This window comes from Eubalaena glacialis, chromosome 12 (assembly GCF_028564815.1).
Source record: "Eubalaena glacialis isolate mEubGla1 chromosome 12, mEubGla1.1.hap2.+ XY, whole genome shotgun sequence".
Taxonomy (NCBI): Eukaryota; Metazoa; Chordata; class Mammalia; order Artiodactyla; family Balaenidae; genus Eubalaena; species Eubalaena glacialis.
The window spans coordinates 39,481,096-39,506,683 of record NC_083727.1 but is presented as its reverse complement, the minus strand read 5'-3'; the positions used below and the strand labels follow the sequence as shown (position 1 = coordinate 39,506,683).

Below are 25,588 nucleotides of genomic sequence, written 5' to 3'. Positions count from 1 at the left end.
TACAACATCTTTTATGAGGTTAGTAATTCTGGAGGGTTTTTTCTTCTTCAAAGGAATTCCACGCCCTACAAATTTAAACTACATGTTCCCTTATCTTAAAGAAGTCAGCATCCTCATAAATGGTAATAGAAGGACCACAGAACCCAACGAAGTTTGGGGGTCTTGGCTCCTTTGTCAGACTGAGTATCTTCAAAAATTCCTTGAAGAGTAAAATCAACCAGTTCTATGATTTTCCTATATCTCTGGAATGCATAGAATATGGTTCTGAGACATTGTTCTCAGTTGCAAATACAAAGAAAAAAAGCCAAATGAATAAAAAACTGAAACCTAGTGTTTCTGAGCAGTGGTTCTCAAACATCACCATCACTTTAGCGTCACGTAGAGGACTTGTACACACAAACGACTAGGCTTCACCCTCAGAGTTTGTGGTTCAGTAGGTCCCGGGCCGGCCTGGGAATTTTGCCTTCTAACTAGACTTCCCAGGTAGTACTGACACTGCTGGTCGAGGGACCACACTCAGATCCACTGTATCCCAAATCTCTGCTGACCTAGTTCAAATCGAGACACTTCGAGGTTCTCTGCATCACTTCTGCAGAGGAGCCCCATGTGCTCAGGGTCAGGTGGCACTTAGGGAAGATGCTCTGCGAGGGGTTGCTCCAAGCACATTCCTTCCCAGGCCAGTCACTGACGCTGAGACACAAACAACAACGGGAAAAGCCGGATAATCGCTAGACAGCTGTTGAAGGTCAACTGAACCTACTCATTAAGGATTCTGCCCTCTCACGTGACCACTAGGCGTCAACCCCCGCAGAGGTCTTCTTCCTCCTCCCCAGCCCCGGGCCCGACGGTCGTGTGGAGCCCCGGGACAGCAATAGGTCTCCCAGGCCCGTGGCCGCGACCCGCGATGGCGCTGCTGGGCGCGCTCGTCTGCTGCCTGCTGGCTGCCTGGCACTGCCGCCCCGGCCTCGGACTGCCTCTGGCTCCCGCTGGCGGCCCGAGTCCCAGTCCGGCGGTGGGTGAGTCGCCTGTACCCTTTTCCTCCCCGGAGCTGCCCAGGAGCGGCGGCCAGAGCGCCTGCGCAGAGCCGAGAAAAGTGCGTGTGGGCAGCAGTGACCCCGGCCAAGGCTCTGGGCTGCGACTCCCCCTGCGCGGCGCGGGGAGGGCGAGGGCGACGGAAGGACACGAGCGCCAGCTCGGCTCGGCGGGGAGGCCGGGACTGGCTGCGGACAGCGGGGGGCGCTGCTCCTCCCGTGCAGTTGTTTTCGCTTTGTGTCTCCAGGTGTGTTTTGTGCCCGGGGGAAAGGAAGGAAAAACTGGGTGTCTCAAAGGAAGAAGAAGCTGGGGGCTGGATGTCCCGCATTTCCAGAGGCCCCGAATCTGCCCAGAGCGGAGGGGGAGCTGCGGGGTTTCGGCGTCTCAGCAGTGTAAATTTCAGTGGGACTGAGTTTCTTCTGTCCTGCGCGTCAAGTTTGGTGGCCTTTTCTTCCCACTCCTCCAGCCTCAGCGCGGTTGCAGCCCTGGCGCTCCGCGCTCGTCAGTCTACGTTAGAACGCACGGGGCCTTCACTTTACCTGGACGCCCCTGGGCTCCCCGCGGGCAGGGCCGATGTTAATTCATTCCCAACGCTTAGTCCAGCGCCTGTACAGAAGTGTTTCTCAAAGTGGGGTCCGGCCCCAGGAGCACCAGCATCGCTTAAACGCGTTAAAAATGCAAGTTTTTAGCCCCACCCCAGACCTGCCAAATCCGAAACTCTCGGAGAATTGAGCCCCAACGATCTGTTTAACAAATCTTCCAGGTGATTGTGATAGACGCTAGAGTCTGAGAACCACAGGTCCAGAATGGATAAACGTTGGATGAGAGATTTAAAAAAAAATTTTTTTTAATATAAATTTATTTATTTATTTGTTTTAGCTGTGTTGGGTCTTCGTTTCTGTGCGAGGGCTTTCTCCAGTTGTGGCAAGCAGGGGCCACTCTTCATCGCGGTGCGCGGGCCTCTCACTGTCGCGGCCTGTCCCGTTGCGGAGCACAGGCTCCAGACGCGCAGGCTCAGTAGTTGTGGCTCACGGGCCCAGTTGCTCCGCGGTATGTGGGATCTTCCCAGACCAGGGCTCAAACCCGTGTACCCTGCATTGGCAGGCAGACTCTCAACCACTGCGCCACCAGGGAAGCCCGGGGTGAGAGATTTTGTGATGCCACCTGAGCCTTCAGTGTTAAAAGATCAAGGTACCCACCCTCACCTCCCTGACTCAACTTTAAACATAATTGCTTTGTTATCTAGAGGGGGCGAAACGGGATGGGTGGAGTTGTGTTCTGTGGTTTGGGCACAGCTGTCTCTGAAACAGCTTAGCACTTGACGCTGAAACCTCTCTTCTCTATCACTTTACCCTCACATGATTTCGGAAATGCTCTGGGCAAAAATGCCTCCTGTGTGTTCAAGAGCCAAGTCCTCATGACTCAGCTGTCAGGCAGTTGAAAGCAAGAACTGTCAATCTGGTTTCCCAACTGTCAGTGGTAACAAGAAATTGTCCTCAAATACTTATGCATGCTGCTGGCTTCTGCTTTCATTAAAGCTGTTTTTCTTTAATTATGTGGCTGTTTAGGATTTTGAGATAAAACGTCCTAGAATGCAGCAGGCCAACCCATGGCAAATGCACCTTTTGGTTTTAAGGATCTGATTGCTGAAGGCCTCAATGACAGCTTTCTGGGGTCTAGTGAGTCTCCACTTCACACCGCCCTGTTTCTGTAGGGAAGCTACACCTGGGGAAGAGAGAGGGAGAGGGGGAACCAAGGTTCAAAGACCTGCTGAAGTGTCCATTCAGCAGGTTCACATTGGATATATTAATTTATATGCTTTCCGCTTGATGTGACCTTCCCTCTCCCCCTGATCCCACCCCAAATGCTAGGACTTCTTTACACCGTGGAGTGTGTGTGTGTGTGTGTGTGTGTGCAAATTCCCGGTCTCAGCTTTCTGTCCTGTCAAGTCCCAGTGGTCAGAGGACAACAGCCCAGGGAGACTTCACCTGGTTGTGTTTGGCCACAATTTTTTAGATTTAGTAAGTCAGGACCTGCTGGAGTATTTGGTAGGAACTGACATTATAAACAAATAAACAAAAACACCTATTTTAAACAACAACCATATGTCCAAACATCTGAATTATGATATACTAGCTTCTTTGGGATACATTATCCCAAAGATAAGATTGTTTTGAGCATTTATCTAGATATGTTTACAACACACACACATATACACATATACATATGTGGGAATCTTTTTAAAGATTATCTACAGAACAAGAAAGCAATTGTTGTGTAGTGAAAAGAACATTGGACTGCGAACCAGAGAATCTGAATTGAAGTGTGGACTCTGCCACAGGCCAGGTCTATGACCTTGCACGCACACACACACACACACACACACACACTCACAGTATTTTGTATAAATTTCATTAGAGGTTGGAGGTGAGGCCTCCAGCAGTTCATTATTCATAAATCCCAGGTTAAGAACCTGTCAGGGCTCCATTCTTGGCTTCTATTTAAAGACACCCTTCAGTGCACCTAAATAATTATTCCTCACTTATCTGTCTAGCAATCCAATGTAGTGGAAAGGGCGCTAGACTGCAAGTCTGGAGAGACTGGTTCCATTTCAGCTTTCATTACTGAGTCACCATGTGATATTGAGGAAATTCTGAATCTGCCTGTGCCTAATTAAAGAATGTTTGTTGAGGACCTATTATAGGTCAGACATATTCTAGATGCTGGGGATATATAAATCCAGGTAATAAGTTACATCAGAGGAATGTGTCCTTAATGTGTTTCCAGTTTTGTTTTACAAAGTTTAATATATTAATAATTTCATGTCCCTTACTTGTCACAGTATCCCCTATAGGTGTAGCTGTTATCTATCTTACATGAGGCAAGTGAGACGGAAGGACTTCTTTTTTCTGCAAGGACATTTGAATGTGAGCACGCACAGAGAGGTACTGTGTGCAGTGCTTAAGAGCCGTGTGGACTCTGGAGTCAGATTTCCTGAATTGCTGTCTTGGTTCTGCTGCATATGACGTATGTGACTTGCACTTAATTTCTGAGTGCTGCAGTTCCTTACCTGTAAAATGGAAATAATGGTCAGTTAATACACGTAAAGCGTAAGAAACAGCATTAAACTTACAGTAAGTACTCAGTACATTTCAGCTATTACTTGGAAATGAGGAAATTCAATCTCAGATGCAAGCTTGACATTACAAATGAATAACAATGTAACTAATGTTGAGCTTACCAGATGCCAGGCTCTTTCCGCTACTAAGTCACTTAACCCTCATTCAGTAGACAATATTATTCCCATTTTACAGATGAAACAGGCCGAGATCATACAACTAGATTAGGAAGAAGAGCTTGGATTTGAAGTAAGGCGGTCTGATTCCGGAACCCCCATCCTTAACCATAACACTATGTTGTTCTGTGTGTAGTATTCTACATACCTTAACATTCTATGAATAATAATATACATATTTACATAAAATAGAGATGCAGTATATATTTATACCCCAAGGAAGGGCCGCCACCAGGATGATTCTGAGCTATCTGCCAAACCACTTTATGTGCCGGGTAAAGTATGTCCAAGCTGGAAAAAGAGTTGGAGTACTTTCTGCATTATGGAATACAATAAATTACTCTTGGCAAATGTTTTCAAATTGGGCTGAATACCAAGTAATTGACCATAAAGACTATTTAATGACTACTTTGTTCTGGATCTTCTGTCTACCGCTTCTTAACTGTGAACTTAAATGTGTTATAAAATTACAACAACTTTTCGAAGAAATAACATCCTAAATATAATACACCTTTTCCACCTTAAGTTAACTGCTTTCAATTTTCTACTTTATTATCCAGCTTTGGGTTTTATCCAAGTGTTTGCTCAGGTGCATACTTAGCTTTTGTCATTCATTTGTATGGATAAAAGTTGGCATTCTAATTATTTGCTCCATGCTTCTGGTGTAGTACTGCTGCTGTGTCACTTCTGATGTTTCCTCTTGTAAATTAGTCCTAATCAGAGTGAGCTCCAAATTCAAAGTGTGAAAAAGTCTCAGTATTAAAACAGTTTATGGGTTGCATATGAGAAGGCAGCAAAATCACTGAAGATATATGTAAATTAAGTATAAACAAACTTGAGGGCCCTTCAAAATGAGGGGTCAGATTTTGTCTCTGCCATTTATTAAGCTGTATATACTAGAGCAGATTTTCTAACTGATCCAGCATTAATTTCTCAACTCTAAAATGAGAACAGTGATTCCTACTTCAGAGAGTAGTTTCGAGACTGAAACGACACAGTATATTTAAATTGCTTATCACAATGTCTGGCACATAGTAAATACTTAATAAAGAGAGATACTACTATGATTAACCTGTGTTTCCTTCCGTGAAAGAATCTTTCTCCAGATGATTTCCAATCAGGGGTGCTATCAAGTGGGTCTTGGGCTTCTCCCTGAAAACCCAGTGGAAGCATCTTCTTTAACAAATGCTTCCCTTAATATTATAAACATCTTATACAAGTGTATGATAGAAGATGTTCCTCTGTTAAATAGCTTTTAAGAACCTCTGGCAGTGGCTATTTTTGGCTGAAAGCTAAACTGAAGACTCTTTTTTCATTAGTGTTGAGAGGCAAGGTTTTACAAGAAATTAGGAGTGAGCTTTATTAGTTACAAGTTCTGCAATCTATTCACTGTGTGACCCTAACAAAACACATCCTATTTTTTGTCCATTTTTCTACAAGAAGAAAATAAATAAATTCTAAAACCTTAAATTCTACAAGGAAGGAGACATGCTATTAAGATACAATATGGGATTATTATTGACTTCCCAGAAGGATGTCTCCATATATATCACTATGCAAACTTATGTTTGTCATGTAGTCTTTGTTAAGTAGTCATGCTGTGAGTGACTTCATCATTTCTGATGTGTGTAAATAGTAAATTCTAGTAAAGTCTTCCTATTGTCTTTAGAATCCTTATTTCTGACAGGGAAAGAGTGTATTTAACTTCAGGGCATATGAATATTTAAATTACTAAGGCTTTCCTCTATCACAGGGTGGAGCAACTATCTCGTCTTACTGTAAATATTGGTATGGGAATTCCAGAAGAGAAGTAGATTTAACAGCATTTATTTTCTCATCAGCAGGACAGTTTTGGCATGTGACTGACTTACACTTAGACCCTACTTACCACATCACAGATGACCACACAAAAGTGTGCGCTTCCTCGAAAGGTGCAAATGCCTCCAATCCTGGCCCTTTTGGAGATGTTCTATGTGATTCTCCTTATCACCTCATTTTGTCAGCATTTGATTTTATTAAAAATTCAGGACAGGAAGCATCTTTTATGATATGGACAGGGTGAGTGATTATATAAATACCCTTAGTTACTCAGTATGTATCTACAGTGTCCTAAGCTTCATTAGAATGCCAAATTTCATAAGAATATATATTACGTTTTAAGAATTCTTGGGGTTTAACAAAATACTAGATCAAATTAATCAACATTATTAGGGATAAGAAAAACTTTAAAAGACCCAGTTTTGTTTCTTTGTTTGTTTATTTAGAATACAGGCTCTAGAAATATGTCCATGTTAACTAAGAGATGAAGCCATAAACAGCGTATTTGTGTCAGTGTCTTGAGGTGTTTATTAATGTGATAATAGGTCTTGATTAAATAATCCAAAAACAAAAGGCAACAATGGGAGTTAACCTGTGATAGCAATTTTGCAAACATCATCTTCTGGTGGTGTAATTAACGAATTCCATCCATCATGACAGAGTGAAGAGGCCTAATATTTCCTGGGCCTGCAATAATGACCGTGGCACTGTTTTAATTTATACATTGTAACTCACTTAATCTTCACAATAGATTATTATTATTATTCCCATTTTACAGATAAGGAAATGAAGGCACTTAGTATCTAAGTAACTTGCCCAAGTGCACACAGCTAGTAAATGGCAAACCTGGCACTTTTGGCCCTGGAATCTGTGCTTTTAATTGCTAAAAATTTTTGCCTCTTATAAATCTTCAGTCAGGCAGTGAAACAGACTGAGATTTCCAGTTTATCTTTTGTATTTCACAAATTTTCTTTTTTATAGGCTTCTCTATGGGACAAAGGTAAATGAAGAGTAGTTTATCAACTCTTTATCATCTGTTGATTTATAGTGGCATTTGACAATGACAATACAGCAAGGCATTACACAGGAGTCTAGTGACTTTTTATAGAAACTGATTTTGTTCTCTACGATTCTGTCTCCTTTTCAGGGATAGCCCACCTCATGTTCCAGTGCGTGAACTCTCAACAGACACGGTCATAAATGTGATTGCTAATATGACAACCACAGTCCAGAGTCTCTTTCCAAATCTCCAGGTTTTCCCTGCACTGGGTAATCATGACTATTGGCCACAGGTAAATTTGACCACAACTTCTAGAAATGCTTAAAGGATTTTTTCCATCAGTAGTGTCAAAATTATGCTGATAACTAGCTGATGATAGGGCCTGGGAGGGGCGCTCATGGAGGTGGAGTTTGCTCTTAATGCTAACCATCGAGGAGGGCAAGACAAGTGCTTTGGGGACTTGAAAGGGACTCCTAATAGTTCATAAAAAGTTATATCCATAGTGTGATTTTGGAATCAAATTACCTAGTTTGTGAGTTATTAATTCTTGATTTCCTTTGTATTCTTCCTCAGTTTCTCCTTTCTTTTGAATAATTTTGTTCATTTGAATTTCCATGTTCAGGTTAGCAAAAACGATTAATGTTGACAAATGTTTACATTTTTCAGAATTTCTATTAGGCATAGTATAAGCTACCCATACTCTGATCTAAGCTGGATTGTGATTAAAAACAAAAGCTAGCAAATCATCATAAGAACCAAAAAGGGAGGTCCATGTTCAAGATGTGATTCAAGGCAGAGAGCATGTTCAGAATATTTTTAATGCCTGATACGGCCCAGGCTTCAACCTATTAGAGTGGCTGTTTATTAAACGGCCTGTGCGTAACACAATCGGATAGCAGCCCTGGTTACAGGGATCTGCTATAGCAGTGTAGAATCTTAGATTTGTTCAGATTCAAGAGATCTTAGAGATTGTTGTTTAGTTCAGGGCTTGGCAAACTAGGGCCTGTGGTCCAAATGCAGTCTGACACTTGTTTTTGTAAATAAAGTTTTGCTGGAACACAGCCATGGCTATGCTTTCTGTTTTGCCTGTGGCTGCTCGTGTACTGTAACAGCAGAGTAGAATAGTTGCCACATTGACTATATGGCCCAGAAGCCTAAAGTAATATTTATTTTTTGACCCTTCATAGAAAAAGTTTGCTGACCCCTTGTCTAGATCAACTCTTCATTTTACAAAAGAGAAAACTGAGGCCCAGAAATGTTAAGTTGCTTGTTCCAGTGCTCACAATCACTTAGTGGGAGAGCCCACATCCTGGATCTTTTGTGTTCAGTTAAACAAACATCCTTTCACACATCCTTTACTCTTGCCAGACTAACATATCAATATTTCCTAAACATTATATTTACTTTCATGCCTTTCTTTGTCTACATTTTTCTTTTGGTTTAGCATATCTTTTCCATCTCATGTCAAAAGGCTGCTTAATGAGGGTTTTGATTATAATAGTTAATTAATGTGAATAATGTGACTTTGAAAAGTTGCACTCTATGATGAGCTTAAGTTTCAAGTGACTTCTTGAGCCCGGCCTCCTGTCTTGAGATGAACAATATGGGAGTCTTTGCGAGTTGGCCTTTCAACCAGTGGTCAGGTTTTGTTACTGTTGAGATGTTAGACCACACAGAGCAGAGGCTTGGGAATGGGCAATCTCCAGGAATCAGAGGTTACACACATTGTTTTTATATGCTTTAGGTGACAGGCAGACTGTTGTAATGGAAAACATGTGGGGTTTAGAGTCACATTCACTAGAAGTTAAAAACCTGTCCTGTCCTGCTTCTAATAGCTTGAGCAACTTGGATAATGCACATAATTATCCCTGATCATTTGTAAACAAGAGCAATAATACCTACTTTGCAAAGTTTTGGGGAGAATTAATGACACTATATGGAAAGGGCATAGTTTCCTACCTGGCACATAATAAGCCCTCAGTAAGTGAAGTGGTAGTTTTGTAGCATGAAGCAGTGACATGGCGCACATGTCACTAACTCCTCTGAGGATTGGTTTTATTTTACTTTTATCTCTGCCTTCTTTTTGTGAAGCCAAATCTTATAATAATTCAAAGATATAGATGCTATCCAACGTCTAAAATATATCCGATTATATGTACAGCTAGGATAAACTGGCAGCCTTTATACCTTAAACAGTTAATTTTTTTCTCTTCCTAGCTTATGACCTTATATCTGAAAACCTTCTATTATTCTACTGCCATCCTTCCATCCCAGTTTCAGGAAGGTCAGATGTAACATGAAAGCCCTACAACAAATTCTCCTAGAGACTTCTTATATCTGAGATCAAATTCCGGTGAATGTTAGTAACAAATAAATCGGATGTGTTATTTCTCCACTAAAACCCCATAAACATGTATTTAAACATAGCTACATAAACATACAAATACAGACGCAAATTCCCACCCATTACATCAGAAGTAGATATTTGTGTGGAGAGCCCAGGGATTTCTTTCCATTGCCACTCAAGGAAGCAGTCTGGGCCAGGGTCCTCAGGTACTCATACACTGGCAAGGCTGGTGCCACCAAACTGGTGAGTGGGTCACTTCCCATTGTGCAATAGATAACTGGATGTAAGAATGATGGTAGGAAGACCTGGGATTTAGACCCAGCTCTGGGACTGACCAGCGCTCCCTGGATAAATCACTTAACTTCTCTGGTGCTCATATTTTTCATATTTAAAATAGACAGAAAAATCTAGAGCAATGTTTATATAATTTTGATTCTACATGACCATACCAGCATCTTGGCATCCATCCCAATGTAAACAAATGGCTAAGATATTAGGTTTTTGATGATGATGATGATGATGATTACCAATTTTTAATCAGAATTTAGATTGGCCTAAGCCATTGTGTAATTTTCAGACAGATGACTCTGATCACTGACACAAATTGAAAATATCCTTAGGATAATCAGTTTCGGTTAGAAGAAGTCATTTGCTTATTACTTGCCCTGAATATATTTGTATTTTCATTATGTATTAGGCACATGTATTAGGAACCAATGTGACTTGGGTGTCATCTTAAAAAAAAAAAAAACTAAGAATTTTAATTAATGATGACAGGGAAACTCCTTTAAGAAATAGGTCTATGTCACCAATATAGAGAAGGAAATGAAGAGAGTGAAGAAAATGGCTTCAGTTTTTGAATATAATTTTTTGAAACAAAAAATAGGAGTAATTACCCAATTTCACAAATGATTTCTGGGTTTTTATTCAATATGTACTTTCTTGAAGTTTTTTTTCTTCCCTAGAGTTTATGTCACCATAAAGATACTTTATTATAATATGATAAAATAGGATGATAAAAATACGGTATAATGTATTATACATATATTATTTAAAAAATCAGAACGTTATGATTTAGGCTGACATAAAGAGACTTCAAATCAAAAACATGTTTTTCTCTTTCTAACTTACTTCACTCTGTATGACAGACTCTAGGTCCATCCACCTCACTACAAATAAGTCAGTTTCGTTTCTTTTTATGGCTGAGTATTATTCCGTTGTATATATGTGCCACATCTTCTTTACCCATTCATCTGTCGATGGACACTTAGGTTGGTTGCATGTCCTGGCTATTGTAAATAGTGCTGCGATGAACACTGTGGTACATGACTCTTTTTGAATTATGGTTTTCTCAGGGTATATGCCCAGTAGTGGGATTGCGGGGTCACATGGTAGTTCTATTCCTAGTTTTTTAAGGAACCTTCATACTGTTTTCCATAGTGGTTGTATCAATTTACATTCCCACCAACAGTGCAGGAGGGTTCCCATTTCACCACACCCTTATAGCACAGGGAGCTCTACTCAGTGCTCTGTGGTGACCTGAATGAGAAGGAAATCTAAATAAGAGAGGATATATGTATACGTACAACTGATTCACTTTGCTGTACAACAGAAACTAACACAACACTGTAAAGCAACTATATACTCCAATAAAACAAACAAACAAAAATATCAAAAACATGTGGTTATAAGTCTTCATTCAAGAAGTTAAAAAGCTTTATACTAGTATTAACATTTCAGAGGACTTTGTTTAATTCTGAAATCCATCTCCTAGGCATGCTACACCAGGTCCTACACATTCAGGCTCAAATCTGCCTTCAGTGTCTCTAAAATAAGCATATTCTCACATCCATTCTATACCCCAGTCACGCTGAAACAAGGGCTTGTTTTCTGTATATGGCACTGTGTTGGTGTCTGGGCCATTATTTTTGCTTCGATTCCCTTTCTTGTCAACTTGATGAAATAATTATTCAAGTTCTGGTTCAAATACTCTTTTCACTCTCCCTGCTGACTCTCTGGGCTAGACTTGATTGTTCTTGCTTTTCCACTCCCAGAACCCTTGTGGTGGTGCCTAGCACATTGTCTTATAGATGATTGGTTGCATTTTGTCCTCCATCTCCCCAATTAAGTTATAAATCCTTGAAAATTAAGTCTATCTAGTATTCCTGCATCTCCAGATGCCTAACATAGTAGTAACTGCTCAAGTGATATTTAAATTAATCCATCCATATATCTTTAGAGTTTCAATGGTGGATTATATTGTTTGTGGCCAGGATCAACTGCCTATATTCACCAGCAAGGTGTACAATGCAGTAGCAAGCCTCTGGAAGCCATGGCTGGATGAAGAAGCTATTAGTACTCTAAGGAAAGGTAAGTGAAAGATTTACTCATCCCTATTTTATCTCTATTTTTTATCTCAGTTCACGTTGTTTAGACTTAGATCTTTAATGTTTGCTTGGGTGTGCCAATTCTGCAGAGTCTCCGTGCCCAGTTTTTCTGGAGGCCTTATCATGTTTGAAAGCCGGGGAGTGGCATGGATGGTGAGTGGGCCCAGGGTGAAGAAAACAGGGGCAAGGTCCCAGTGGCTGAAAGTGCCATGGCAGCAGGGTGTTCTGTCACCACTGGTTCACAGGTGTGAGTGGGGTATACCTTTAAGCCTCGTCTCACCTGAGATTGTAGCAGCTCTGGTTTATCTGACATTTCTTCCTCAGTATTCTCTGGCAAGATCCATGTGTGTTCCCATTCTTTGGATTTTAGATTTCACAATATCTCTTATCTTATTCCCCAAACATACAAAAGTAGAAGTTGGTGTATTAATCTTTCTTTTATAAAATTCAGTACCTCATTGCCTAGTGCCAAAACATTTAGTTATCTTTTCATGTGAATGTTAGATACAACTGTTGTTACCTCAATTTGTGGAAGTGGCAGCATTGGACTTGACACATAGTAGGTTTTCAATAAATGTTTGTTAAATCTGATTCTTATCCAATGACAGCCTATGTATGTGTAAACTAAAGAATAAGAAATAAGTATAACCTGCCTAAATGGCTCGAAAACCTTTATTAAGATTTTGCTTTCACGGTGTCTATGTATCTGTGTGTGTATTATTCTAGAATGTGTTTCAAATTTGTTTTTACAGGTGGCTTTTATTCACAGAAAGTTTCAACTAATCTGAACCTTAGGATCATCAGTCTCAACACAAACTTATACTATGGCCCAAATATCGTGACCCTAAATAAGACTGACCCAGCAAATCAGTTTGAATGGCTAGAAAATACACTGAACATCTCTCAGCAAAATAAGGAGAAGGTAGATGCCGTAGACCAACATCATCATGGGATAAACAGAGGGTTAAACTTGTATACTTATTAGACTTGAGTGGGGTCAGGTATTAATAAAAGTATTAAAATTTAAAGATGTTCTTACATGAAACACTTTGTGATTTGCTTCTGCTGTTGTTGCTTGTTTTATTTTGCTTTTAATGCTCTGGGGATTGATTGACATCTGTTGATATTTTTAAAAAAATTTTGAGCAAGGTCACAGTTACCTTACATCATAAACCATGTAGTTCAAATAAACAAGTGCAAATATAGGGCCATTAATAGTTTCATAATTTCATCTGTTTTTTTGGTAAATAAATAGGAGAAATGGTATATTTGCTTTCTAAAATTTAATTAATATACTTTCAATCTTGGGTATCTAAATCATTTTGTTGTGAAAAATGTGCAAAAAGATTCTCATCAGTCCTCTTTGTGTTTCTTTCTCCAGGTGTACATCATAGCTCATGTTCCTGTGGGGTACCTGCCTTATTCAAGGAGCATCACGGCAATGAGAGAATACTATAATGAGAAATTGATAGATATTTTTAGAAAATACAGTAACGTCATTGCAGGACAATTTTATGGACACACTCACAGAGATAGTATTATGGTTCTTTCAGATAAAAACGGTAATATAACATTCTATTTGCATCTCCTCAGTCCAAGATGCTAGAGCAAAATAGTGAATATCCATTAATTTTTACTGATCAAGTAAATTAAAAGTTTTATTAAATCTACCTGCCAGCACCTGCTTTTTCTCAGTTACCTTCTGTGAGTGATGGCAACTGTCCAAATCATATTTAGTCCTGCTACTAGGTTTCTTCCTTTTAGCTCCACAAGGCCATCGTCATTTGACTGCTGTTGACACAAAAGCCTCTGAAACCCTCAGTTTGCTCAAATGTTCTTTTAGGTCCTCAAGTTTAGAGAATCACTCTTTTTTATTTACCTGCTAGACTCAAGTTTCCTTTGATATGACTAGATTTACTTTTCAGAATTTAAAGAGCAAAGCACAATTTACTGTTGGTTTAAAATAAATTAAGCTCCTACTTTTAAGTGCTTATCGACATTGTCATCTACTCAGCATTAAAAGAAAAAAAAATAGAAGAAGCTCTAGCATTAAATAAGACAACGATTATCTATTTTTAAAGATAACTTCTGTATAAGGGCAAGAAAACTGAGAGTTAACAAAATAAGAGTTCTCATTTTTTAGTAGTCAGCCAGGAGAAAAATCAATATGTATTTTTTTTTTTTCAGTAATTGGGGAACATTTTTGAAATGCTTTACCTTCTTCATCTAGAATGAGTGGGCTTGGTAAAAATGACCATTTTTCAGCATTTGATAGCTTTTTGACTCAGAAATTTAGTTCTATAACACAGGTGTCCCCAACCCCTGGGCTGCGGACCGCTACCTGTCTGCAGCCTGTTAGGAACGGGGCCGCACAGAGCGAAGTTTCATCTGCTGTTCCGCATCACTCCCCATCGCTCCCATTGCCGCCTGAAACATCACCCACCCCCCATACCCATGGGAAAATTGCCTTCCACAAAACCGGTCCCTGGTGCCAAAATGGTTGGGGACTGCTGCTATAACAGATATGTATAAAACATGGTGACACTTAAATTCTTATTATATAATTATTGGAATATTGTTATAGGTAGAGTACAAAAAAAACTAGCTTTGTATGTTTTGTGTGTGTGTACTTGTAATAAGTTGGATAGTTTTATTATGAAAAATTTCAAATATATATATAGGTAGAGAGAATTATAAAACCTCCATGTACCATCACTTATATTCAATATCTATCAAGATTTTGCCACATTTATTTTATCTATGATTCTTTATTCTTTTTTTGCTGAAGTATTTGAACATAAATCTCAAACATCAAATGTATTTCAGCCCTACATGCTTCTGTATTCATTGCTAAAGTATATGGATAACTTACATAATAATAATACCATTAACTTACCTAACAAAATCAACAATAATTCTTTTAATCTCTTCATAGTAAAACTTCCCCTATTTTCTCAAAAGTGTCTCTTTACTGTTGTTTCAGATCAGGATCCATCAAGCATCACACATCATTTGGCCGTTACTTCTGTTAACCTCTTAATCTGGAATTTGTTCATATTTTTAATATAGTTAAACTCAATTATTAAAAAATTTATGTTTATGTACATATATTTTGTCTAGGAAATCCGATAAATTCTTTGTTTGTGGCTCCTGCTGTTACTCCAGTGAAGAGTGTTTTAGAAAAACAGACCAACAATCCTGGTGTCAGACTATTTCAGTATGATCCTCGTGATTATAAATTACTGGTAAGTTGGTACAGTTTTAGAATTGACCCCATATTTATGCATATCTTTGTAGTTTTCATTAGTTTAGTTGAATGTTTTCAGCGCAGCTGTTGTGAGTTGTACTTTATGTTGAAATCTCAGGATGTTTTTCTTCTTTTTTATATTTGGAATGTCAGCACTTTCTAAGTGTGGGTTTATGAGGTTAGCCTTTGGGAAGCTGTTTCTGTCTTCTAAGGTCTTCACATTTACTTAGATAAGGGTTTCATTGGGTAGCGCCTTGTTTGTGGACTCGTATACATTTGAAACTTTTCACTACTCCATATTTGTTATTAATTGCTCTTCTCCAGAACACAGCTATGAAGAAGAATGTAGGCTCTGAAACCATACTCTCTCATGAGTGGTCTTACCCTACTTCTCTGTGTCCTAGTCTATTCCCCTTAAAACCGGGATTAAAATATTACTGACTTCACTGAGTTGCTGTGAGGACTACATGAACAACTATTCTTAAAGCACTTGGAAAAATGCTTGGCTCACAGTAAGCACTCAATAAATGCTGGCAAAATTTTTTTTGTAAAGAAAATAAATAGAGTTGGAACTTTTGAGACAAAAGTTCTCTGGAGCTGGTACATGACTCTATATATCAATTCAGCCTCAAAAGGCCAGGCATTTAACTTATGGGTACTGCCCCTTTCAACAAATATAATTTGAAAAGAATTTCCCAATTAAAGTCTTTATTGATGTAACTGTATTTTTCTCCTAGGTAAATTTAGTAGGAGATAGATTTGTTAATCCCTAGAGCATGTTTTTACAAGAAAAGATAGGGCAGGAAAAATCTGGTTTAATCCATAAACATTAAATTAAATGAGGAGATAAAACAATTGATATTTCTTTGTACATAAAGTCTAGAACAGCACACATACACTGGAGTGCTGGTAAATGTTTAACAGCTGGTTCATAGGGCGGGGGGAAAAGTGCTTTGATTTGTAGTGTTTGCCGATTTCCATGGCATAAATACTCCCATCGTGGCCAATTTCAAGCTGCCAAAGTGATACCAACTAACTTGCAAGATGCCTGAAAATTTGACAGTCAGCATTTGTGGGCTGGTACAAGCCACCTCCTGCATATGACTGATTTATATACAACTGTTAGCAGTGGTTACTTCTGAGGTGTGTGAATCGAAGGCTTTTTATTTTGTAAATCCCTCTGTATAGTTGGATTATTTTCTATTATGTTCTTTCATTAGTTTTTAAATGAAAAAATATATAGATTTTTCTATCGGGACTCTTTTTCTTTAAAAGCAATGCGCACTTCTTGAAATGACTATACTTTAAATTAAGAATGTCACATAAATCCTAATAAGAACTCTTCTTGATATGCAGTACTTCATATGCCAAAAAACGAACCAGGCTTTGTTACTCTTTTTAACTATAGGATGTGCTGCAGTATTACTTGAACCTGACAGATGCTAATCTAAAGGGAAAATCTAATTGGAAGCTGGAGTATAACCTGACCCAGGCCTATGACATTGAAGATTTGCAGCCAAAAAGTTTGTATGAATTAGCTAAACAATTTGCAATCTTAGATAGTAAACAGTTTATAAAATACTACAATTACTTCTTTGTGAGTTATGACAGTAGGGTAATTTGTGATGGGAAATGTAAGGCCTTTCAGATTTGTGCAATTATGAATCTTGATGTTATTTCTTATACAGATTGCCTCAAACAATGTTATATAAAGCACAATCCATAGTATTTCACAGTCTGTACTCATAGAAAATGTATCATTGCCCTGTTTCTGAGATCAGTTTGTGGCAATTGTTATGCAAAACTTTGTGAGTTACTGAGTGGGCAGGAAGAATTCCTGTCTTTGCTTTTTTATGATGCCCAAAATGTAGATATTTTTAACATCCTAAATTTTTATTATATCGAATGTATCTAAACTGCCCATTACTAGAATGATGTTTGGATGTAAATACCCTATCTTCCAGTTTATATAATTACGTCTAATTTATACTCTTGTTGAAATTGTCATTTATACAATAAGACAAATTACTTTTCCCTAAGTATGATGAATTCTTTTTAATATGATAATTTTCAGTCTTTTAATTCATTCTTCTGGAAACTTCATTTGTAAACTGAGGTTCAGACAGTTTTAAGTATCATGAGGTTGACACTGTTTATGCACTATCTATACTCTTGGGAAAACACCAAGGTCACATTAGGGCCATCTCTGAGTCTATGAAACATCACGGGACATGACCTCACTAGCTGTCTTCATTCTGTGAGTGAAGGGGAGTCCTCTTTAGTACTAAGTTTTAAGGAAGAGAATGTCACAGGAGAATGGCTAAATATTTTATCAAACTTTAAAAATGCAGAAATAGTATTTATATATTGCTTACAGATACATGTAATAGATCCCCCCAAAAGAGGTGTGTTGGTAAACATCAAATACAGGAAGGTTGGAGGTTAATGAATGGGGAAGTTGACTGGGGAGAGATATATAAGGGGATTTAAATGTGTTGGTAAAGTTTTATTTCCTAGTTCAATCAATTTCCTAGTGGCTATGTTAATGTTAGCTCTATTTTTCTTTATATATTTTTAAATAGATTAAATACTATGGAGATCCAGCCTTTAAAGTTGATTATTTTGGCTCTTCTACAGAGAATGATTCATAATGAAAGCATGGAGGCACTGGGAGGGTTTGAAGTACTCTAGTAGAGAAGGGATTGTGGGTGGGCTGAGGTGGTGGCAATGGAGAGAAGTAGCCCATTTGTGATATATTTTGTAAGTAGAAGCAGCAGGATTTGTTGATGGCAAGGATGTAAGAGATAAAGTACAGAGAGAAATAAAGGATGACTGCTAGATTTTTGGCTGGAGAAACTGGTAGATGGTTGTGTTATGAGGGAGTTGGGATTACTAGAAGAGGAGAGGGCTGGTGGGGAGTGTGAGGGGCACAGAGCAACAGATTAAGAGTACTATAGTGTATTACAGCTGATACAGGCTACCCAAGAATTCCTCTAGTTCTTTAAACATTTTGCTATTCTAGTCATCTCTAAATTGAGAACTTTAGGATTTCTTTTAAAAAATAAATTAGTACCCTAAGAAAGCAGCCAAACAACTCGGACTCTACTACTATGATTGTTTCTACAATATTTGAAATTTATTAGGAATAAACATGACTTACTTATAGGAATGTATCATCTGCCTGCCTCCCCACTGGTACTGCCTAAATCATTCTAGACAAACATCAAGGACACTTAAGGAAAGGAAAAATAGTATTAATTCAGTTATTGATGAGCTATCTATTCTTTTGGTAGAGAATGGATTTTCTCAAGCTACAGCATCCCCTACTTGGGTTGCTTCTCCTTGGAGCAATTATGTGTGTAAGCATAATTAGGCAACCTTTCCATGAACACAGAAAGAAATAATAAGGTAAGGATCATGTTTATTTTATAATTAGTTTTTCAAAACATACCTGAAGTTCCTGTTTTACAAAATTCTCCTCATTAAAATTCAGTGTGATTCATCATCCTTAACTTTTAGTAAAACAAATTTCTTTCTACAATCTGTTGTTTAATTTTAAACAAATCAGTATAAAACTCCTCTCTTTTATTGTAAAACTTCAGGTCTTTTGCATTCTATGCTATACATAGTACATTCCCTTATGAAAGTTCTATGTCCCCAAACTGGTGGTTTTAGGAAGATGGCTGTGAGTGTCCCCTGAGCATTGCCTTGTAGGCTTGGAGGACTGTTCTTCATGCAGGACTAGGGACCCAGCGGTCCTTTTGGTTTCTGTAGCCTTTGTTCCTGCCTCAGTGAAGACTCTTTCCTCCCATCGCCACCCCATATTCTAATTAACATAGATTGTCAGTTTCTAAACACACATGTAATTATACATTTCAAAAGATTTTCAATATGTATGTTTGATAAATTACTTGAATTCAAAATACGTAACTCGAAACTCAACAGTAAGAAAACAACCCAATTTTTTAAAATGTCGCAAGATCCAAATACTTCACCAATGAAGAAATACGAATGGCAAACAAGCATGTAAAAAGATACTCTACATTAGTCATTAAAAAAAATGTAAACTAAAAAGTAAAAAAAAATTTTAAAGTAAATAAATTACTACTACACACCGATTGAATTGTTTTTTGAAAAATTGACAATGTCGAGAACTGGTGAAGACAGAACTGAAACTCTTACATATTGTTCTTTTCTTCCCTTTTAAAGTGCTACACTTTATTGGATTAATTTCTCTTCTTTTATTAGCTTCAGATGTAGCGTATATTTCAATTTCCTAATTTGTTATAAGGTTGGGATTTATTTATTTTTCATTTTTAATGACATTTATTGCTTTCTTTCTAATTTTACAAGTGTTACATGTTCATTGCATTCAACTAGAAATACATAAAAGGATAAAGTAAAAAGTAACAATCACCCATAATCCCCACCTCTCATAGGTAATGACCATGAGCATTTTGATGCATTTACTCTGTGTCTACATATGCATATATTTTTAATAATTGAAGAATAATTGACCTACAACACTATGTTAGTTTCGGGTGCATGACATAGTGACTGGATATTTCTTTACATTACAAAATCATCACGATGAAAAGTCTAGTTACCATGTGTCACCATACACAGATATTACAGTATAATTGACTATATTCCTCATGTTGTACATTTCATCTCCGGACTCATTTATTTTATAATTGGAAGTTTGTACTCTTAATCTCCCTCATTTATTTCACCCATACCCCCATCCACCTCCCCTCTGGCAACCACCTATTTGTTCTCAGTATCTATAACTCTGTTTCTGTTGAGTTATGTTAGTTCATTTGTTTTCCTTTTTAGATTGCACATATAAGTGAAATCATACAGTATTTGTCTTTCTCTGTCTGACTTATTTCACTTAGCATAATAACCTCTAGGTCCATCCACGCAATTACCCATTTCTTCACCTTTGCTCACATTGTTCCTTTTCCCAATCTAAAGTCCCCCATTTCTTGCTCTCTCTAATATTGTTTTTCTTAAGACCTCACATAAAAACTACCTTTATTGTCAAAACTTATCTAACCTCTTCAGGCAGACTTAATCTTCTCTCCTTGGGGCCACCATCGGTACCTTATTTAAAACCATCGATGCCATTACCACTCCTCCTTTTCTCTCGTTCCCTCTCTTCCTTCAGTTCTGAGAGGACAGGGCTCTGCTTTACCCAACTTTGTATCCCCATCACCTAACACAATGCTTGACAAATAGGTAAGTAAGCTTTATAATGAACAGTATCAAATTAATGAAATTATATCTATGTTGGGAGATATTCTTCTCCATTTCTTGCTGATGCCCAAACTCCTTAATGACTAGATGAAACCATCTGTTATTATCATTAAGCAGCAGAGATTAAAGGTTGAAGATAGAAATGTTTGGCTTAGGCAATCCATTGATGGAAACTTATTTACACTAATGGGTAACGAGTTGATTAGTCAGCCATCCTACGTGCCTGAGAGCATACTCATTCCAGTTGAGACAGAGAGGATGGATTCTGGCATTGGCATTGGCGGGTTGGGGAAAGGGAACTGAGAAAGGAAGTGGGGATTTTGAGACATAAGAAAAGAAGGGTAGCCTGTCCTCTCACATGCTGGTAAGGAAAAGGGCTTAGTGAGTAAAAGATCATCGGGAGGCCATGTGATAAGTTGATGAGGCCAGGGATTCTAGTTTGTGTAGTTCAAGGTACTTACCTCTCTGTAATTCAGTTTGTCTCGTCAATTAAATGAGAGTTATAGCATCCCCTGATTTATAACATTATTGTGGGAATTAGGTGAAAATGTAAAGTGCATAGCTCAGTTTCTGGACATTGTAAGCATTATGTAAAAGTTATAAATATTGGGCTTCCCTGGTGGCGCAGTGGTTGGGAGTCTGCCTGCCAATGCAGGGGACTCGGGTTCGAGCCCTGGTCCAGGAGGATCCCACATGCCGCGCAGCAACTAGGCCCACGTGCGCAACTACTGAAGCCCACGCGCCTAGAGCCCGTGCTCCGCAACAAGAGAAGCCACCGCAGCGAGAGGCCTGCGCACCGCAATGAAGAGTGGCCCCACTCACCGCAACTAGAGAAAGCCGTCATGCAGCAATGAAGACCCAAGGCAGCCATAAATAAATAAATTTATTTTTTAAAAAGTTATAAATATTAATATGATTTTTAACATTGTTAGATGCCCAAAGGGAACAGAGTAGATTTGACAGGGACTTGGAAGTACAGAAGGTGGAAGATGAAGTTAAGGAGAACAGAACCTCATACTTTTCAACGTTGTTCTGGGGAACATTCAGTTTATACACACATAAAGCCACAACCACTGTGTTTTGTATGGCACAATTCTCTCCACAAATATATGTAAGGTTCCTGTAATGTTCCAGGCACTGTTCTATGTGCTAGGTAAACAGCAGTGAACAAAACAGGTGAAGATTCCTTCCTTTATGGGGCTCATTCTAGCACGTGCATTACTGTGATGAGTGCTTGTGTGTATGCGCGGGTGCGTGGGCGCAGCTTATAGGGAACGCTGATTGCCTTTGAACCACATTGCACGTAACTAAAACTGATTTAACAATTAAAATATTTAAAATATTTTTAACAGGATCACCTTCATTACAATGGACTTCATTCCCAGAAACTATTTAGTAGGGGTTGTGACTGTCATGTCACAAAACAAGAGGGTCAGAAGTACTGACAACTGTATTACAAAGATACCCACTTGAGTCTTTGCTATTTGGGAAGAATGATAAAAAGTTGCTAAAATGATTGCTTCGTCTAAAACCATATAATTGCAAAAACATGGAAATGGCTGTCACAGCATAGAAGAAAAACCTATGTTCTGATCAGTCAGGCAGGTTTTGTTATTTTGCAGATTAATACTGAGGTTCCTGCCGGATACTACTTACAAAATCCCTTTTTATGTGTGTGTCTTGAAAGCATTTATTCTCACATCACCCAGACAGCAATGGGATTGTGCTTGGAACAAGAACTGGAGTTACAGGGAATGTTGTGATATAGTCTTCACTTGTCTTCTTTCCTGTTAAGCCTGCAAATTACTGCCAAGTGATACCAAAGCACCATAGCAGCAGCCTGAGGCAGTTTTTATTCACCTGAAAATTCATTAACCACCAGTCCCCTTAAAATCTAGCTGGACTCTTTAGCTGAAGTATCTGTAGTTTCTTTTAACCCTTTATTTGTTTGCCAAGAGTTGGTAGCATTGATTTTAGATATATAAACATATTAAAATCCTTTGAAAATAAAAGAAGTCACTTAAAAATTTTAAATACCATCTACTCATCATTATATTTTAATGGATACGTTTGCTACAGAAGAAAGAACCAAAATCTTTCATTTGGAATCTTTATGCTTTAGAGGCAAAACAAGATCTTTTCAATAAGAGTACATTTAAGATGTTATTTATCTCTACATTTGAGCATGATAGACCACAGAATATCAAATTGGGGGCTCCCTTGTTTAGAAGCCATACTGTGTCTATTTAAGTTACTCATATGTTCAGTAATTATTTTTATGGAAAAGGGAGGAGTAGATTCATACATTTATTCATCAAACATTTTCTTAATGCCTGTTATGTGCAGGGCCTGTAATTGAAACCTGAAACAAAAAAGAAGACATATACATAAGTGGACAATTAAAAATAATTATACTCACCACAGAAAGAAATTGTAATTATGTGACATGATGGAGGTGTTAACTAATGCTAAGGTGGTAACTGTATTGCAATATATAAGTATATGAAATCAACATGTTGTACACAAACTTACACAGTGTTATATGTCAATTATATCTCAGTAAAGCTGGGGGGGAAAGCACTATCAGGATACGAGGATCTAAGTCCAGAAATTATATCCACCCTTCAAATTCATACCACAAACTCTTAGAATGGACATAATTAAACGTTAGTCTTTAGAGACATTTCTCTGAACCACAGATACTTTTGTGCCAATCAGTGCTGCAATTTTTAAGTAGATTTGAGCCAAGAGTGGGACAGAAGCATTCTAACAAAGTCTTTAAGAGGATTTACGTTAACTTGATAATAAAACTTTCTCCCCCTCCAAAAAAATTGCTGTAGTAGATTAAATCTTACTGATTTGCTCTCTTATTTTGCCTGATCCTTTATAGTTATGAGTTCTTGGGTTTTTGCATTTGATTGAGGATTTTAACAAATTTTCTAAACGTATTTTTTGGTTCTTGAGATGAGTTATTTTAAAAATACATTCCCTCTCTGGGTCTAAAGGCTCAATGTTTTCTTTCCTTTTGCTACATTAGTTTTGTATAATATCTATGGTGGACTTTTTCTGTCATGCAGTTTCAAACGAGGTACACCTAGTTCTGGATTTTCCCAAGAGAAAGAAGAGAGTTTTCTCATTTGTAAAATAGAGATAATAATAGTATTTCACAAAGACGATTGTTATGAATCCAATTTTGTAAAGCATATAAAACAATCTTCGACAGATAGTGCGACAAAAATGTAGTTAAATGAGATAAAATATGCATTACCCTTGATCCCATTCATTGTCTCCTTGAGTGTTGTGAATTAACTTATTCTCAGCTTCTCTTTTGGCAGATAATAGTAGCCATTCCCAAATTCTGGCCTGTCAGATAATAATGAAAACAAGTTTCGTCCACATTATACCACATATATAGATATTTATTAACTAAATATTTAATAGTAAAATAACATATTAAACAATCAAAACTAAAACCAAACAACAGACATTTTATTTACAATGCTCATTTTATAGTCTCTAGAAGATCCCATTCTCCATCCATTGGGGTTCTTTGAACACTACCTTGGATTAGAGGTTTGCTAGAGTCAAACACCAAAATTCTAGAGATACAATATTTCAGTCTTGTAGCCTCCTCAGATGCTCAAAATCAGGGCAGTTGAGGCGTTAGCCTCTGGTGCAAAATTTAAAGAGGTGCCAAAACACTTAGTAATCAAGAGAAATAATATTTTAAAAATTCAAAATGAATGCAGAATAATTTGTCATGAACAAAATGTGAAAATTTTAAATAAAGACAGTCATTGTTTTATGTTCCTGCATTACTGTGCAACAAGAAGTCATTTCCAAGTAACCAGTGGTTATCGAACTGCCAGAACAGTTCGTGAAGGTTTACCATGGCATCTGATCCCATTGGGCAACATGGAGCTTTATGGTCATGTTTTTGATTGTAGAGATTTTATTAACTTTTACATTTGGTTCAAAATGTGGGAGGATATTTTGGTAAGAGTATGTAAGGGCACACTTTTTTTCTTTGCTGAGCTCAGGCTTCAATATGCCTTCACGGAGCACTGCTCAAAACCCTCAGGAGTTCACCTTCAGAGGCAGAAAGGGTGAGGATTGTCTAAGATATCCTTATAGGTGAGGCTGCTGGCCTCCTGGCTTTTCTACCTTGCTTATGTATGATAGGAGGAGTGAGTGTCTCTTTAAAAAAATACATGCATATATTTCTATGTCTGCCTATCCATCTATCGTCTATCTATCTGTCTATCTATCCATGCCATTTTAGCTAATCTACATACTTTGCATATCTTTAATTTCTCCTTTGAGAGTCCATTTCCAACATTCATCATGCTAGTCCACAGACTATTATTTTCACCAATAAAAATGCATTTCTGTGCTGGAGAGAGTGTGGAGAAAAGGCAACCCTTCTACACTGTTGGTGGGAATGTAAATTGGTACAGTCACTATGGTGAACAGTATGGAGGGTCCTTAAAAAACTAAAAACAGAGTTACCATATGATCCTGCAATCCCACTCCTAAGCATATATCTAGAAACGATGAAACTCTAATTTGAAAAGATACATGCACCCCAATGTTCACTGCAGCACTATTTACAATAGCCAAGACATGGAAGCAACCTTAATGTCCATTGACAGATGAATGCATAAAGAAGATGTGGTACATATATACAATGGAATATTACTCAGCCATAAAAATGAATGAAATAATGCCATTTGCAGCAACATGGATGGACCTAGAGATTATCATACTAAGTGAAGTAAGTCATTCAGAGAAAGACAAATATCATATGTTGTCACTTATATGTGGAACCTAAAATATGATACAAATGAACTTATTTACAAAATAGAAATAGACTCACAGACAGAAAACAAACTTATGGTTACCAAAGGGGAAAGGGGAGAGAGGGGGATAAATTGGGAGTTTGCAATTAACAGATACACACTACTATTATATATATGCAAACAACAAGGACCTACTGTATAGCATGGAGAACTATATTCAATATCTTGTAATATCCTATAATGGAAAAGAATCTGAAAAAAAGAATATATATATCCCACTACTGGCCATATACTGAGAGAAAACCATAATTCAAAAAGACACATGCACCCCAATGTTCATTGCAGCACTATTTACAATAACCAGGTCATGGAAGCAACCTAAATGCCCATCGACATATGAATGG

General features: G+C 38.0%; 1 protein-coding gene across 8 annotated transcripts; it reads left to right on the top strand.

Annotated features, from left to right (window-relative positions):
• Positions 1–808: 808 nt before the first annotated feature.
• SMPDL3A (sphingomyelin phosphodiesterase acid like 3A) lies at positions 809–25,588 on the top strand. 8 transcript variants are annotated; one of them, XM_061207150.1, is made up of 10 exons: positions 809–1,016; positions 6,169–6,385; positions 7,293–7,437; positions 11,766–11,862; positions 12,632–12,801; positions 13,261–13,441; positions 15,000–15,124; positions 16,535–16,649; positions 18,420–18,534; positions 25,549–25,588. In XM_061207150.1, the coding sequence occupies exons 1-9, from the start codon at positions 905–907 to the stop codon at positions 18,497–18,499; spliced, it is 1,242 nt and encodes a 413-aa protein (XP_061063133.1). In that variant the 5' UTR covers positions 809–904; the 3' UTR covers positions 18,500–18,534; positions 25,549–25,588. The 8 variants fall into 8 exon arrangements, with proteins under 8 accessions (XP_061063133.1, XP_061063131.1, XP_061063130.1 ...); XM_061207148.1 differs by lacking the exons at positions 18,420–18,534; positions 25,549–25,588 and having other exon boundaries at positions 6,172–6,385; positions 16,535–18,176; XM_061207147.1 differs by lacking the exons at positions 18,420–18,534; positions 25,549–25,588 and having other exon boundaries at positions 16,535–18,176.